This window comes from Manacus vitellinus, unplaced genomic scaffold (genome assembly GCF_001715985.3).
Source record: "Manacus vitellinus isolate BGI_N305 unplaced genomic scaffold, ASM171598v3 scaffold_10_pilon, whole genome shotgun sequence".
NCBI lineage: Eukaryota > Metazoa > Chordata > Aves > Passeriformes > Pipridae > Manacus > Manacus vitellinus.
This window is the reverse complement of record NW_021938838.1, coordinates 5,486,531-5,503,620: the sequence shown is the minus strand read 5'-3', so window position 1 is coordinate 5,503,620 and position 17,090 is coordinate 5,486,531. Positions and strand designations below refer to the sequence as shown.

The 17,090-nt window shown below is 38.2% G+C and overlaps 1 protein-coding gene across 2 annotated transcripts in view; it reads right to left on the bottom strand.

The window, feature by feature from the left end:
- Positions 1–17,090, bottom strand: part of CDH13 (cadherin 13) — a 444,671-nt gene that overhangs the window by 187,165 nt on the left and 240,416 nt on the right. For both annotated transcript variants that reach the window (XM_018083847.2, XM_018083853.2), the window contains exon 6: positions 5,617–5,761. In XM_018083847.2, coding sequence (XP_017939336.1) covers positions 5,617–5,761 — 145 coding nt within the window. The remainder of the gene's footprint in view (positions 1–5,616; positions 5,762–17,090) is intronic.

Genomic DNA, 17,090 nt, shown 5'->3' with positions numbered 1-17,090 from the left:
TCCTCCTCCTCCTCTGCACAGCCACAGGGCCAGGCATTTTTCCATAAAACACTTCGGTGTCTTTCAATTAACGGATGACACGAATGAGGTTGTCTCATGTGTCCAAACTGCTTGGGGTTTTAAAGCTCATCCTTCTCTTTTCTGAGAGGACAGAAAGAGATGTGTAAAACAGGTGCAAAAGCCCAGGTGCAAAAGGCACTGGTAAATTTATTTTAGTGCATAAATTTCCCTTTGCAAACCATTACACAGTGAATTACACAAACTCATTTGAGCCCTTGGTTTTCAGTACCCACCAAGGACTCCAGCATTTTTTAAAAAATTCATTTGTATTGTAATTAAGAAACATGCTTATTTTTATTTAATGAACCTGGGCTATAATGCAAAAAGAGCCAAAAGCACAAACCACCAGTGCTTCCACTGTTTTGTGCATGGAAGTATGAGCACTTTATTACATCAATTGTCCAAGGGAGAGAGACCATAGTGTTTTTACAACCTTTAACATCAGGCATTAACTCTGATCTGGCCATTAGACTGATTTTTGGTATGTCAAGTGTATAACTACAGAAAAGCAGATGAAAGCTTGTTTTAGCAGGAGGGACAGTGAGCACACAAATCATTGTGCAGTTAGAGGGAAGTTAAAGGGAATTTTCTGTCTGGGACTGAAGAGGGTGACTCACCATTTCCAGTCCTCACAGACAGACCAGTAATTCTGACCTGTGCACCTGAGCTGATCTGGAGCCTTTTCTGAGTTTAACCTCTTTATGCCAAAAATCAAGACTAATTGAACCCTGGAGTGGGCTGTAGAGTCCTGCTTCCAACACTCCCATCACAGACTCAGTTGGAGTGAACTGCTAATTACTACAAATGAGATTATTTTAATTTTCTCAAAATGTACTGGACACCTGTTAATTACTGGATAATACTTTAATGGGTTATTCCTCAAAAAAACCACAGGCAGATTAGACTGCATGTGCACCTTTGTCTGCCATAATACAATACATTATTAGTAAATCCATAGCTTTTCTTTCCATCATGTACATACACAGCAACTAAAACATACCAGGACCCTACTAAGGGACCAGATAAGTAATTTTGTCTGCATATGCTCATCTCTCTGCAATATGTGCACATCCTATATATGTTACATGTATATATAAATATACATCTCTACATCCACAAAATACACATATTCATATGCAGCTGTATTTTATTCCACACAGATATGAGTAAAAATTCCTACTGGGATATACAAGCAGCTGTGCATAATTAGCCTGGCTTCTGCTTGGCAATTTAAATATTGACATTACAGATGTTTCTACCTAGTTCAAATCTGTTACATTTCCAGACCAGATTACAAAAGGCACTGAGTATATTTTTGCTGAAATGAAGATGATTAATCCCAGGAAAAGATTGCTGAAAGTTTGCCATCAGCAAGTTTTAAAGTATGCCCAGAACTGCACACATTTGTAAGCAAAGGAACTTGAAAACTGCTCTGTTGAGTTGTATCCAAACTGAGCATCCCATCTTCAGTAGGGAAGGACCAGGGAAAAAATATGTTAAACAGGTTTGTTTGTCCAAGTATAAGACTTTTCTATATTCTCATGCTTTATCCATCTTTACAAATAATTATTTTATGACACTGAAGAACACTCTTGGCTATTCTTAATTCCTTCTGCTTCCTCTCTAAATGCCTTCAAGTGTCCCTTTATTTCTAGCAATTATTTCTAGACGTGTCAGTTCAGGTTCCATGGCTGGAACCCAACGTATCCAGGCTATTGTGCAGCACAGAAAACAAGTTACTTTTTTTAAATGAAGTTCTCCAGCAATTTTCCTAAGCATTGCAGTTAAGGTTTTACCTCACTAGGTTTGCAGCGTATTGTTGTAAGTCACATAATGTCAAATGTGTTTAAACTAATTTCTGCTGAATGCCTGCAGCAAGTGAAATGAGGTGGCTGCCAAGTTCATTTAACCAGCCTTCACTTCCCAACCTTTAAAGAGTGAGACATCCAAGGGTTTGTGCCTTTGGAATATATAAGATTACAGTCTCTCTCATTAATGTGCTGAGGTGAGTCAGACACAGGAGACAGATCCTAAAACCTTGAGCTGGATAGATCAGGGATCTATAGGGATAAACTCTGTCACAACTTACAAGACAAAACCATGAGAAATCAGCAGTACAGTTAACACAAAACCCATTACAGTCAGTCAAAAAATAGCTACAGGTGTCATTGATTCAGGTTCAGCTATTATTTTCCTGTACATACAGCTGACTTCAGTCTCACAGAGAAATTAGAGATGTAATAAATAAAAAGAAATGAAAACTATTTGCATTCAGTGGACATTTACACTTTGACCCAGTGAACATCAAGAGACAAATCCAAGATAGTTTTTTGAGCATCCTTCATTTTCAGCAGAACTATTTCAGTGAAAGGGTTTAATTCAGAGCATGAATGAAGATGAAGGTGGCTGTGACAGGAAATAAGGTTATGCATACAATGCAAAGCCTTTTTTTTTCCAGCTTCAAAAAAGAAATACAACAACACAATTGTAATCCAAAAGGAAGGAATCAGGAATCTTACACACAAACATAGGTACACAAAGATTTCTATCAAGCTCTGCAGTGCAACCATTGATTGGGAGCAGCCAGACAGCAGAACCTGGTGAATAATTTGAGAAATATGCCATAAAATGTGAAGAACTATGGAAAATAGATGTAAACAATGTGAAATCTTGGCTGACTGGATGCCATCTGCACAGAGAACTGTGACTGATTCCAGCCAATTCTGATTCTACAGGTTCATTTGTGAACAAAGTAATTTTGCAAGCACTGGTGTTCCTGACACCAGGAAAATGAGGTTATGAAGTTTAGTGGGATGGACACCTGGAAGGAAGGGGGATAAGATAAGGGAAAGAAAGTTGAGAAAAAATTTACAACTTTGACTAACAGGAAAGACAATCAAGATGCTAAATGATACATGGATCACTAGGGAAAGGCAATGAGAGAAAATGGATGGAAGCGATTACAGAATAATTCACTGGAATTTGGTCTGAGAAACATGTCAAGTGAATCAGAACCATAAACTTCAACGTGGTAAATCAAAGATAGTTTATGAATGAGCAAACACAGGGAACTGGCAGCTTAAAAAAAAAAAAAAACATATCCATGGGAGAGTAGAGAATTTTGGTATAGAATTTGAGAAAATAACTTACAGCAGGGGACAGTTCAATGTTGTCCCATAGCCTGGAATTAGTAGTCAAATCTAAACATTAGACTAAATATTGTTTGGGTGCATGTGGTACATACGAGCTGTAAACCTCTGCTTTGATGGAGGGAGATGAGGCCACTGAAAGACTCTCAGGAGCTCCCACTCACAGCCAGAGCTCAGGGACCACCAGCAGGATTAAAGCTGAACCACTGAGCAGTTTGAGCTCTTTGGCACCACTTTCTTTTCCTGAAATATGAATATGGAGGCTGTGAATCTCCTAAATCACATCACCCTGCTCAGTGGTCTAGGAATGGGTGTCTAAGTGGGCATGACAAAAAGACGTTGCTGTTTGGGTGAAAATGTAATAAAGTTGGTCCCTCGATCTGATTAGTTACTCACGCTGTGCTACAACTATTGACTGGCTGTGCAAAGGAATCTGTGGCATTTGTGAGCAATGTGTTGGAGTTAATCATGAAACCTGGAGGGAACTGGAAGTGGGACAGTCTAGGGAAGTTTCCTCTGAATTCCAAAGAAGCAATCAATACCTGAAATAAATTAAGAATGTGTACTGGAGTCCTACAATAGAAAAGAGTTAGGGTTCCACTTGCAGCTGTACTCTCAAATACGAAACACATTCCCTGTTTGAATGAAAATATCATCAATATAACATCACAGAATCAACCTGGTTGGAAAGACCTCCAAGATCATCAAGTCCAACCCTTGATCCAACACTGCCTTGGTTACCAGCCCATGGCACTGACGCCACATCCAGTCTCATCTTAAACACCTCCACAGACAGTGAATCCACCACTTCCCTGGGCAGCCCATTCCAATGCCTGATTACTCTCTCTGTAAAAAATTTCTTCCTAAAATCCAACCTAAACCTCCCCTGGCACAGCTGAAGACCCAACTCTCTTGTCCTACTGCTGGTTGCCTGGGAGAAGAGCCTGAGCTCACCTGGCTCCTCCCTCCTGTCAGGGAGTTGTAGAGAGTGAGGAGGTCTCCCCTGAGCCTCCTTCTCTCCAGGTTGAACAACCCCAGCTCCCTGAGCCTCTCCTGTGTTCATTGTGCACTTGTCACAAGTGAGGTAAATAAACATTCACCTTAAAATTTTAACCTGGTGAAGGAGCAGCTCATAATGCATTTAATACCTGCAGCTTTTCAAACACAGGGAAAGCAAAACTCACCAAAAGGTTACATCATTTCTAGAAACTGCATAAATAATAAAATAAGGACAAATAACTTCTAGTCCTATGGATATGTAATACATGGGAGTGAAAGGCACTGTCTATCCTTGTTCAGAGTAAGCAAAGCAGATGTCACCACATTAAGCTTCAATGAATATTAAATATTCATGAAAATATAATACACTTGTTTCCAGCTTTCATTTGAAAATATAAGTCCATCAGCCAAAACCTTAAGCTCATGCTCATACCTTCAAGTGTATAAGGAGGATAAGGCCCTGTGCTCAATGGTGTATAGACAGACATCCAAATATATGACCCACCACTCTGATCTCAGGGAAATCACTGTCAGTCCATTGACATTAGTAAGACCTTCTTCTGGCTTAGATTTCTATCACCAAGAGCCAGGTTAACTCCAGCAGATAATCTGATCATACAATTACTGCTTAAGAATGCACTGGAGATTCCTCTCAAGTGGAAGTGAAAAGCTGGTTAATAATTCAACAAAATCACACAACAGCTGAGAACAACAGTCAAATCAAACTAATTCAGCCTGTGGGAAGAGTTTAAATAGGATGGTTGTGCCCAAATTGAAATTTTGAACAATATCTTATTCTTATAGAATTTCATCATCAGACAAAATCAACGGTAAATTTAATCAGAACAATTCATTGTTAACTTTAATTCTCAAAGTGTGTTTTTTATTTTGTTGCAACTGTTGTATCTGCATTTACAGCATCTGTTTATCAACATTGTTCAGTATTTCAATCTGCCCTACAATATTAGTTTATTAATAATAAGCTTTCAATTTATTTCTAGTATTTACTATATTCCTGCTATATAAACAAATAAAAATTACTCTTCCAGAAGCTAAACTTACAGAAAAAAAAGTTGAAATTCCCACTCTGAACAGAAATTTTACATGCTATTTGGTCTGAATATTAATCATATCCTAGGGGTTTTCTTAGCTGATTTAAAAGATGCATAAAAAAAAATGAACCTAAATCAAAGCTTTTATTTCCAAACTTTTTTTTTTTACTTTAGCAGCAGAGACTTTGTTTTTTGGACTTGCTGTTCTAAAGGTTTGCTAGTCCCACCTCTTTTTGCAGGGGAAGGATTCGCCGAGCCACAAAATCAGCAAGAAAAATTGCACAATATGATAATAATACATTTCTCAAAAGTCAATTTGTGCACTATTTATAGAGATATGATTGCCATGGACTCACCTGTGGGAGATCCCTCCATGACATGCCCCACATAAGGCCCTTCTTTGAACATTGGCCTGTTGTCATTCTGGTCAATGACAAAAATATCCAAGCGCACTGGGCCGTCGATGGTTTTCCCACCCAGGTCTGTGACCTCAACTTCAAGCTGTAGGAACGAAAAGAGAGGAGTAAATTTATTAATTCATCATCACAGAGAGCTGAGAGTAAGAAAAAAACAGCTCAGATCAGTGCTGTTGGAACCAGATCTTGCCCAGGGTGACACTTGCAGCCCAATCTTCTGGAGCGGGCTCAGAGCAGATTTCTAACCTAAGAAACAAAGACAGATGTACATTTGAATTAAGATGGCAGCTTGAAAATGGCATATTACCCAAAGAATGAAAAGACCAGAGTATAAGAAAACAAGGACTCTGCAAATTTGGTACTAATCGTGTGAAAATTTGGTTAGAATTTGTTTCTTTGTTTTTTTTCAATCCCATTTCCAGTGCACATGTATAGAACTATCTGGTATAACTGACTTATCTCCTAATGCTCATTTTAAAGGCTTTTTAACAACAAACGAGCAAACAGGAAACAAAACAAAACCACAAACCTGCAAGAATTCATTAGACATTAAATGTATTTTCTCAGTGATGGTGGCATGGAGTATTAAGTCAGGCAATTTTGACAGTTCTCCAGCATTTCTAGGAAGGTATGGAAGGATAAAACACATGCAGGCTCCTGTAAGCAGAAGACATGCAAACTGCAAACACCCACATCCCAGTGTTGAACAGAAAGCTGACATCTGCAGCTGAGGATTGGTTTGGACTTCCTCTGCTTCCAAAAGCTGGAGAGAAAGATCCTGCTGTATATCTCCACCCTCCAAACCAGGTGCAAGGGAAAACCACAATGGCTCACCAAAGCTTTGTCTGTTGTTAGGGCAAACCAAGCCAAAACTTGTTAAATAATAGAAAAGATCAATTTTGATTTTTCAACAGAAAAGATTACAACTATGTGCTGTACCTGCAGTTCTCTGCCCTCACCAAGAAATCAATAAAATACAGCAATAAACATGTCAGAGGCAGCACTATCATTCTCACCTGCCCTCCCCATCCCCAGACTCAACTCTTTAATGGAGTTAAGCCAGCCAGAAAATGAACCTGAGCTCCAATGTTAATATCACTCTCTTCCAGTCTTTCCTGAGAAAGTGGTAACAGCAGGGGCTGGAAATCTCTGAGCATTTTGTTTATACTGTTAATTTCTTCTTCATTGCCATGTCTTATACCTGTAAGTTATTTATAACTTAGTGATAAATCCTAGTGGGAAAGAATTAGGTCAGAATTTTAATTCCTTATTAAAATGGATGGCTTATTATCACCTCTCTCTGTATTTTGTTCTGCTTATAGATACTTTCCACATTTTTAATTCAATGTGTTGGGTGTGAGTAGGAGTATTTGTTACGAGTCAACTACCTACTCAAATACACTGTTTGTAAATAGTGTCACAGTCCATTTTAACATCTACTCCCTGCTTATTCTCACTTCTCTGGTAATTGTTCTTGCAAGCCTTTCACAAGCCTTATTTCCCCTATATGTATATTTATATATTTTCCTATATATATATTTATATATTTCCATATATATATATGGACAGTTTAAAAGCTAACAAATACTCTGATTTGAAGATAAATAATTCCCATGGCATTGGCTCAGCTGAAGCTTTATGAGGGCACACACCCCTTCATCTTCCAGGCTTGTTTAACCCTGTACTCCAAAGTCATTGCAGGAATCTTTGATGGCATATGATGTGATGGGGACTAGGAAGAAAAACAGTCTTATTTCTGAACTACATTAAAGTCAGATAAAGTTTTAGCTACAGTTGGAAACTGTTGACAAAATGAATCATAAAATAGTTTGGGTTGGAAGGGACATTTAAAGATCATCCAGTCCAACCCTCTCACCAAGGACAAGTTGCTCCAAATCCCTTCCAACCTGGCCTAGAACCCTTATTGCAATTTTCTTTTCCTTATATCCAGTCTAAATCTCTCCTCTTTGAGTTTAAAACCATTCCCCCTCATCCTACCCAACAGGCCCTCCTAAAATGCTTGTCCCCAGCTTTCTTGGAACCCCCCTTTAGGTGCTGGAAGGGGCTCTGAGGTCTTCCTGGTGCCTTTGCCTTCTCTCCTCCAGGCTGAATAACCCAACTGTCTCAGCCTGTGAGGTGTTCCAGCCCTCTGATCATTTTTGTGGCCTCCTCTGGACCAACAAGTCCATGTCTTTCCCATGCTGAGGACTCTGGAGCTGGACACTTTTCTCTTGCTAAATGTTGACTCACCAAAACTTTGCTAATTGCTTTGGGAAGTGAAAGAATAGCAATATTTCTCTGTGAAATTCCAGCAAATTAATTTTCAAATTCAAGATAATTTGCTCTTAGTCTATCTCTCGATATCAAGTGACTATTCTGTTCACTGGAAAGAACAAAGGCTTTGCTAAATTTAAAAAAAAACCCTATTTCAGCTGCTTTATCAAAATTGTAAGTCGTTTAAAACAAAGGCTGATCTAACAGTAGGTTTTAGACTTTTTTCCTAGAGTAGAAGAGATTAAGGAAAAGAATAGGAGATTCTGATTAATGACTGAAACGGATTTACTTTATCATTGCCAAGTCCACTGCATCTGAGACCAACTGTCCAAAAAATTTGGCCTGACAGGTCCATAGGAACAGTAACATGATCTCTGCTTCATTTTATTAAGCTGACAGAGGACTTTATTTTATTAATCTTTGTACAATAACTTTCAGGCCTGCCCTAAGCATTATGGTTAACTCAGCAGCTCTTTTTAAACCCATTCTCCTGCAGTGTCACCAAAATAAAAGCCTGCAGCACTGAACTTATGACCATTTATCTTTATATGACTAGTCAGTGAAAGAAGCTGTCTTTTATCTTGCTTCCCCACAAAACAAACAAACATATAAAAAAAAAACCACCAAAAAAAAATTCCATAAAGTCCCACTGCTCACAAAATAACAGAAATATATTGTTACTTACAAACACCCAACACATGCAAGTGAGAAAAGCATTCAAGTAAAAGACAATATTGGCACTTGGAGCAGGCAGTGAGTGGAAAATTAGATGGGGCCTCACTATCAGAAGAGGGAGATTTCAGTCTTTCAATACAGAAGGCAGGAAAGCCTATCTGGTTTTAATGCAAAACTTGACTGATGTATGGAAGAGACTCAATTAATTCTTTTGATAACAACAGATTGTGATGGCATGTTCAAAGAGTGTGTAAGTTCCTACCTGACTATAACAACAGAGCTCCAAGGACAAGTGCTAAGTATAAAGAGAGATTTGGACAAATTAATAAAAAAAAAACTTGCAGAGCTCTGTAGCCTTTTTATTTAGTGAAAACCTGCTATGTTGTCACTGTTCCAACTTGAAAGTTATGGAATTTTGTTCATAGGGGGCTGAAACTAAATGATCTTTAAGGTCCCTTCCAACCCAAACCATCCTATGATAATGATGTTTTGTTCATCAGAACCCAAACCGATTCTCAGGAACTCCTGAGCCTAAATCCCAATTTCATTTTTGACACAAGTGTACATGCAAACTACAAAGGATAATCAAGGCTTTAGGAGAATGGTTACACCTCACAACACAGGTCTCCATGACAGGATACAAAGCAGACTTTGGCTATTGCCCCTAACATATCTGAGAAACACTGATAAAATTAAGCACACTAATGAAATAGGGAAAAGCAGAATAAACCCCAAAACTGCAGGCAGGAACAGACTTTAGCCTGTCTGACTAACTCTTACTTAACACTCTCCCTTCTCAAAATGGCTTTCTTGACTCCCCATCCAATTTCTCTCACCACATGCAAAGCAGAATCTTCCATCAGCCTGAATATAGTGACATTACCAGAAGTTTAGAAAGCTTATTTAAAATTACACAAACCTGTTTTAAACACTCTGCTTTATTTCACAGTCTTGAGTCCTTTCCACTCTGCAGTCACCAATAACATTTACAGGAGAAGATAACCAGCCTCATTCTTACCATTACTTAAGGTAATTTCAAAAGTTTCTCTTCACAGAACAGTTGTTTTCATTCATTTATTGCCTTGGGTGAAATGATTCTGGATAGCCACCTTCCTTCTCTGCATATAAATGTCTGTTTTTACTTTGCAGCCAGCCAGCCAATGGCCCACATAAAATTACCTCATAAATTTGAAGTTTTTCATAAGTAAATCTGGAATATCTTTTAATGCTTAATTATCTTCAAAGTCTAAGGCAGGCTATTTAGTCATTACCTGCCTTCTTATTTTAATTTCCAATTTGTTGCTGATAAGAATGTTTCTCCCAGAATTCTTCCAGTTGTTTCAACAGATGGTTTTTCTACAGGTTCCTCAGCCCCAGCTTCACAGGAGCACTGTTGTCCATAGGTACAGATCAGTGCTGGCTTTATTTATTCCTAATTTGATTAGAATTATGACTGAGGATACTTGTTAGGTTTATGTACCATCAATTTTTAAGTGTGGATTGACAGTAAGGAAAGGAGACAGATTTAAGGATCATTCATGTAGGCAATTCGTGGTAAGGAAAACAGAAATACAGCCACCTGTTCATAAAAAACAGTAAAGAAAATCTCTTTATAATGAAAGGTTGTAGTAAAAATGTTATGCAATTACCTAACAAAGCTTGGAGAAGACAATAATTCAGACAAACAGAAACTAATTACAATTAAATTTTCCTGATTTATGAATATGAATAAAACATTAGCTAATTTTCATGTGGCTCAAGAATAGATGGAGGGAGAGGATACAAACCAAAAATCCACTGTGTCTCATAGGTAAGCATGATTCCATCTCAGACAGCTTGATGGCAGGGTATTGATTACCACAGTGTGATGTAGAGATGAGGGAAAAAATGGCACCATTACCTGCAATGGGAGAATTTAACCTCACCTTCAGAGTCAGAGCCGAGGTGGGAAGGTGTTAATTAGCCACTCTGAGTACTCCTATCAGTATCTTCCAGAGGCTTTACCTTGCTAATGCATCCATCTCAAAAATTAGATTCTGTTTCCTTTAAAAATACACAATTTATTACTCTAATTTTATTGTTTTCTTATCTAGCAACTGGGCTTAACTGGTTAGTTATGGAAAAGTCACAGGGAACAAAGGAATTTGGAGCAGAGAAAGAGAGGCATTGGTGTTGTACAGCTGTGGAGGAAACCCAAACCCCGCTGTGGCAGCAGGACAGGGCAGGGTGGGTGGGCAGAGGCTGCCCCAAGGTCCTGCCATCCTGGCAGAGCTTCCCCTCAGGCTCTCTGTGTGTGTGAAACCCTCCTGCACCCTCCAAAATGCACCAAATCCCATTTTAGGGGTGGGCATAAAGGAGGTGTGAGGTGCTCAAACTGCTCAGAACCATCCTGGTTGATGATGACAGAACTGGTGGAACCAGCTGATGTGACACAGCAGAGTGTTCCCAAAGAGCATCAACCACAGAAATAGGACAGGCAAAGGGTGGGAGAAGAAACAGAGATGAAATAACTTCACCAAAGCTGGAGACCAGACAAAATTTCAGTCAAGCTTGAATCTGGGCTTTTGATCTCTGGATACAAGACTGATTTCTATCTCTTGCTGAGCAAGTGATTTAAAATTAGATTTACAAAGGTTATTAAGCTACCAACATGGGCACAGTATGATTTTTCAAAGTGCCTTATGAGACTGGATAATATATTCTATTAAAATCAAAACACCTTTGAAAGAGCTTTGAAAACCTGGTTGTCCTCTCAGTGTATCATTTTTTCCCTCCATTACACACTATTCTACAGCTGTAGGGACACAAAACCACAACTGAAAATAATGTTATGCATCCTCACAACAGAAAGCCACAAAGAGCCTCTCAAATAGCCACAAAAAGATTGAATTAAAATAACTTCTGAAGGATATATCCTGTTAAATGTTTTCTGTGAGCTGAAATGAGAATGCCCACTCCAAAAATAACCTCGGTGAACAAATGAGAAGAACATCCCTCAAAACTGTGGAGCAACACAGCTCTTCAAGAAGCCATGTGTACTTCACACAGACCAAAAGTATTAAGGATGATCATACAAATACTAATTAAAATCTTCCCATATCACAAGAGAACACATGTTGATCCCCTCAAAAAGAGAGCGGGGGTGGGGGAGAGAGAGAAGATATCAGGACTCACCAAAGCAATCAAGTCTAATCACTACAAAAATATTAAAGAAATCAAAAAGAGACAAAGTAGGACTGAAATAAAGGATTAAGACATAAGCTGTGCCACAATTTTTAGACTCTGTGCTGCACCACCAAAACAACAAAGACACTCGCAGAAGAAAAATTGAAAAATGGCTTTGCACTTTTAAATAGCTCCTGGCAGTGTTCAACACTGCTCACCCTTCTCACTGCTCAAAAATAACTCCAAACGGGGAGGAAGTGGCAAGAGTTTAACAAGTTTCATCTCACAGAAGGATTCCAGAAGTAACGGGGTCAGAGAGAGCCCGTAGCTAATCAGACCAAGAACAAAAATGCAAGATCTAAAATGCATCAGTGACAAGAAAGCTGACTTATTTAGGCATAAGAAATAAAGGTCAGTGTAAATGTCAGGTATATATCACACATACATATATTTTTCTTTGTTATTATTGCTTAAAATATCTGTTCCTTCAAATGAGTAGAGAAAGGTCTTAGAAGTCAAGGATCACTCAAGCTTATACCAGGCTAGTACAGATGTAACCAACTAGGTCTCCCTATTTTTAAGCAACAAAACAGGCAATTACAAGAACACTTGTACAGAAGACTTTGCAGGCTGGACTTCCCAGCATCCTGCTGCCCTGTTGCCCAAGTCCCTGGTTGTGTCAGCATTCCTGGGATGACAGCTCATCCTCTTCACCCTGTCAGTGCTCGAGTGGTGGAGCTGCAGCCAGAGCGCCTCATCCAAGAAGAGGAGTACTTGGGATGGAAGTGTCAATGAAGAGAAAAATTTGGAAGCAAGGTTTTCCTACTGGAGTTCCTGGAAAGATTTGCTTATTCTGTAAATAAATTGCCCTTCCATATTTGAAATTATACCACCATATTATATATAGTCACACCTTCGTAAGATACAATTCTGTAGCCTTTCTAAGCTTCACCTTTTTAAAAGTTAGACTCTGGAAGTCAGACAAAGAGAACTCAACGGGATTTATTTGTCTCTGCTTTACAGGATCTTGATGACCATACTAAAAAAAAAATACTGAAAATCCTAAGGGTTTGTGTAATGAAACCCACCCAAATTTCAGAGCTGCAAGACTCCCATGACCAAGAGTCTCTGCTGTGAAGTGCTGATCTTCCTGGTAAGAACAGCTAAAAGGATTAGCACCCCCCAGATCACACACATTTAGCAGCTTCTCCATTTCAGTGCAACAGTTTAGTAGTATATATTTCATATATATATATATATAAAAGGAAATATCTGAATGCTTTCCACACTATTATAGTAGAAAAATAGTTTGCAGACATGAATATAGTGGAAAGATATGCCAAAGGCAGCCTGATCCAAAAAAATATGTTGCTTCTAATTATCCCTTTTCTCTCTCTAAAATGAACCTTTCTCACTCTTAACATGTTGGACCATCTCTCTGCATTAATTGTAAATAAAGAAAGATTTAGTCAATGAGTCTCAAATTAGGTAAATTAACACAGTAATAGTCTCTTCTGAGGATCAACAAGCCTCTGCTATGTAGTGACACAGCAAAGGACAGAATTTATTCCATGTTCTTTTATTTCCATTGGTTACATTTCACCCAGGAACTTTCTGAAATGCTTCACTGGTCTTCAGCTCTCCTGGCAACATTACCTGTTAAAACTATTAATCTTAAGGTGTAATTAGCAGTTCTAGGATGCCTCACTGGATTGATTTATTCACAAATACCTCAGTCAACCATAATTTACTGCACTGAACATGTTAGAAGGGCACCTCCTCAGTAAACCATAAACTCACCAGCACTTTCCCTTAATTCTGAGATCTCACTTGATGTTTTACAACATAAACCAGCAGCAACTCCTGTGCTGCATCTTCAGAAAATCAGATCTCAGATCAAATCCACACAGATCTGACTTACTGATTTCTCACTATCTTTCAGGACTTTATCCATAGTGCATTCCCACAACTATTTTGTTTCTGGAGATAAAGTAGGCTGCTCTTTTCCTCTTGCTTCTCCTAAACTCCAAACTATGACAACCTTATCAGAGCAATTTTTCTGAATTCCAAGACTCGCAATGTAATTGTCATTTTTGTTTTGTTTTGTTGTGGTTTTTTTAACCTTTTCAAGCCCTTTTATTTTTCACCAATGCTAACAGAAATGATTTTGAGTTCAAAAATACAACCAAAAGATATTTTGCAAATGCTTTGGAAACATCTATTTTTTTTCACTGCTTGCATCAAGCTGCATTAACTGGAAAAAAAAAAAAAAAAGCCTATATTACCTATTTGGCAGCAAAGAGAGAATTGGAAAGTCATAGTTACTGCAGCAAAAAACAAAGCCTGAATAGTCAGTCACAAAATTCATTAGATGCTCTTTGTACCAAAAATTACAAATAAAAAAACCCTTTTGAATTACAATAATCAGCAAGACCCTTTTTCATGTATCCACCAACCAAATGATCATAAAAGGAATAACTTCCAGAGCTGTTGCATTAACATTTACTTTTCCTATTGCAAAGCTGTAACTCAAAAAACCAGGAAAAGTATTTTTGTAACCCACAGAGACAATCACTAACAGAATATAGGAATGAATTAATGGCACAATAGAAATAGAGGTATGCCCTGTTACAAAGTAAGAGCAATTAAATAAAGGTAACTAATTTTAAATAAGTAGGTTTGCTGTAGTAAGACTGGAAAATTAATCATACTGCAGAAACAAACATGCAAAGGAAGAGATATCTTGCATCATTTTGATCTGTTAAAATCTACCAGGGTGTAGCAATTCTTTTAAACCTGAAAGGACCTGGAACAAGAAGTCCTTGAAGAGACTCTCTGAGGCTCAGAACATCACAGTGACTTTTTGCACAGACTCTTCAACCTCCTTGGATTTAGTTCCAAACTGGCATTGCACTCACAAAGGAATGGAAAACGCCATGGTGTTTTACTCCATTACACTCTCCTGAGGCTTACTATGGCAATTAAGGGCCTTAACATCACAGTACAGATCTTTTCTAAAAATAATGAGCCTGTGTGTATTAAAATCTGAACTTTTCTAAAGCAATAGGGAGGTATTTTAACAGTATAGTATGATTTACATCAAATATATTTAATTATAGCTCGAAGTGTCACCATTGTTACCAATACAATTGCCAGTAGCCCCAGTGAGTACAAAGAGTGTCTTAATGCAAAGTTACTCTCTAAAAAGAGGAAAACAAAATAACACCTAGTATTTATTCCCCAAATTCTGGTATGGTCTGTGACTAGGTCTCCATTCCATTGTTCCTGTCACCTTCTTGTTTTCAAGTTGACAGACATGGGACACACAAGGACTGGACTTTACCATCCAATAAAACAACAATTAGTTGCAAAGCGCATAAAAGTTCTCCTTCAATCCATCCTGCTACATCACCAAAACACGGTTTTCTCCTTCCACTCTTGGTAAGGTCACTTTTCATCGATATATTGCTGGTTCAAACATAAGATAATTTCTTTTATTTGGAGTAACCTATTTATAAATCCATCACCATTAAGTGACTCGCCAGCTCAATGCAAAACACACAGAGAAACTCGGCCCCATCGATCCCAAGGCTTTGATTTTTGAGCTGAAATCAGTAGCAATCCATCAACCATATGGAGCCTCTCAAAAACAGTAAAACAGGTCTGTTTGTAACTGAGGTAGCACCAGAGGTTTGTTGCTGTGACACCAAGTAAATCCTCTGGAGTTGGAATCACCAAAGGCATCTAAAATCGTGGAGCTAAACCCTAAAGGGGTTTGCAGGCAGTGCAGGATCTGAAGGAATATGAAGGGACAAAGAGATCACTGTAGTATGATCACTAATATAAAAATTATTCAGTGAATTCACTGAAGACATAAATTAAATAAATATATTGCATAAACTGATATAATACAGTTTATCATCTGGGATAAATCCCCTCAGGGCTGTTCAGCCTGGGGAAAAGGAGGCTCAGGGGGGACCTCATTGCTCTCTGCAGGTGCCTGACAGGAGGGTGCAGTGAGGTAGGGGCTGTTTCTCCCAGGTAGTGGCAATAGGACAAGGGGAAAGGGCTTCAATTTGTACCAGGAGAGGGTCAGGGTTGGACATCAGGAAAAATTTCCTCATAGAAAGGGTGGTGGGGCATTGGAACAGGCTCCCCAGGGAAGTGGTGGAATCACCATCCCTGACAGTGTTCAAAAAATGAGTGGAGATGGCACTTTGTTCTGTGGTTTAGTGGGCACGGTGACTTAATGATCCTATGATTCTATAAGGAAAGTAAAATCAGCTGCAAAAAAAAAAAAAAACAACTTAAAATTATTGAGTCTACTTAGGAAAGCAGAAAGATCTCCAAATATTTTCCCAAACCTAAAGGAGGCAAAGAAGAATTATTGTTTCCTTTTATTTCAAAGAAGAAAACAAAGGAAAACACACTAAAACCTCTTGTAGGCTGATAGTTTTTCTGTATTTAAATATTTTATACCTATGGTTGTGTCTCACCAGGGTTGCTGGCTCACACAAATGTTCAATAGATGGCACTCTGTGTTCTCCTACAAACACCATTAAATGGAGCAGCTGACAGACAGTGAGGGGGACTGAGTTTACTCACCTGCCCTAATTTTACTACAGACACCACTTAAAAAGAATTACTTTTTATCAGAAGATAAATGAGCTTCATACTGAACAATTCAAAGAAAGGGGAAGTTTGAAACACAGAAAATATGCCTGTTAGAAACATATTTTAAGTGATCAGACCTTCATCTCTCACTAAAAGGTCAAAACTAAGCATGTATGTGGATTGCCTCTTCAGCAAGGAAACAAAATTGTATAAGAGGGATGTTTTCCTGTAGAAAAAAAGACATTTGGAGAAGGATTCTCTGACTGTTCAGTGGAAGGTTGGAAAAAATCTTATCAAAATGCATACTACTAAACACAATATTCATAGCTCATCAAATCCTGACACGTTCTGGAATATGATAACACCAAACTATGTCGCTCCAACTGGATTTGACAGCAGGTAAATTATATTGTAAGAGCTTAACTAAAATGAAATTGTTCACCAAAAATATCTTGATCTATACACGATTTTTAATGTTAGAAAACTGTCCTATTACTAATGAAACAACAGACAAGAAAAGTGACATTAAGTTTATTTTTCTGCTTCTTGTTCTGCTTTACCCAGCAGAAGATCACAGAGAGCAGAATGAATAAATGTATGGAAACACCTTTTTTTTTTTTTTAACCTTTTCTCTGAACAGGTTCCTTTTTAGAACCACATCTATCTTTTAAAATTACCCATCAAAT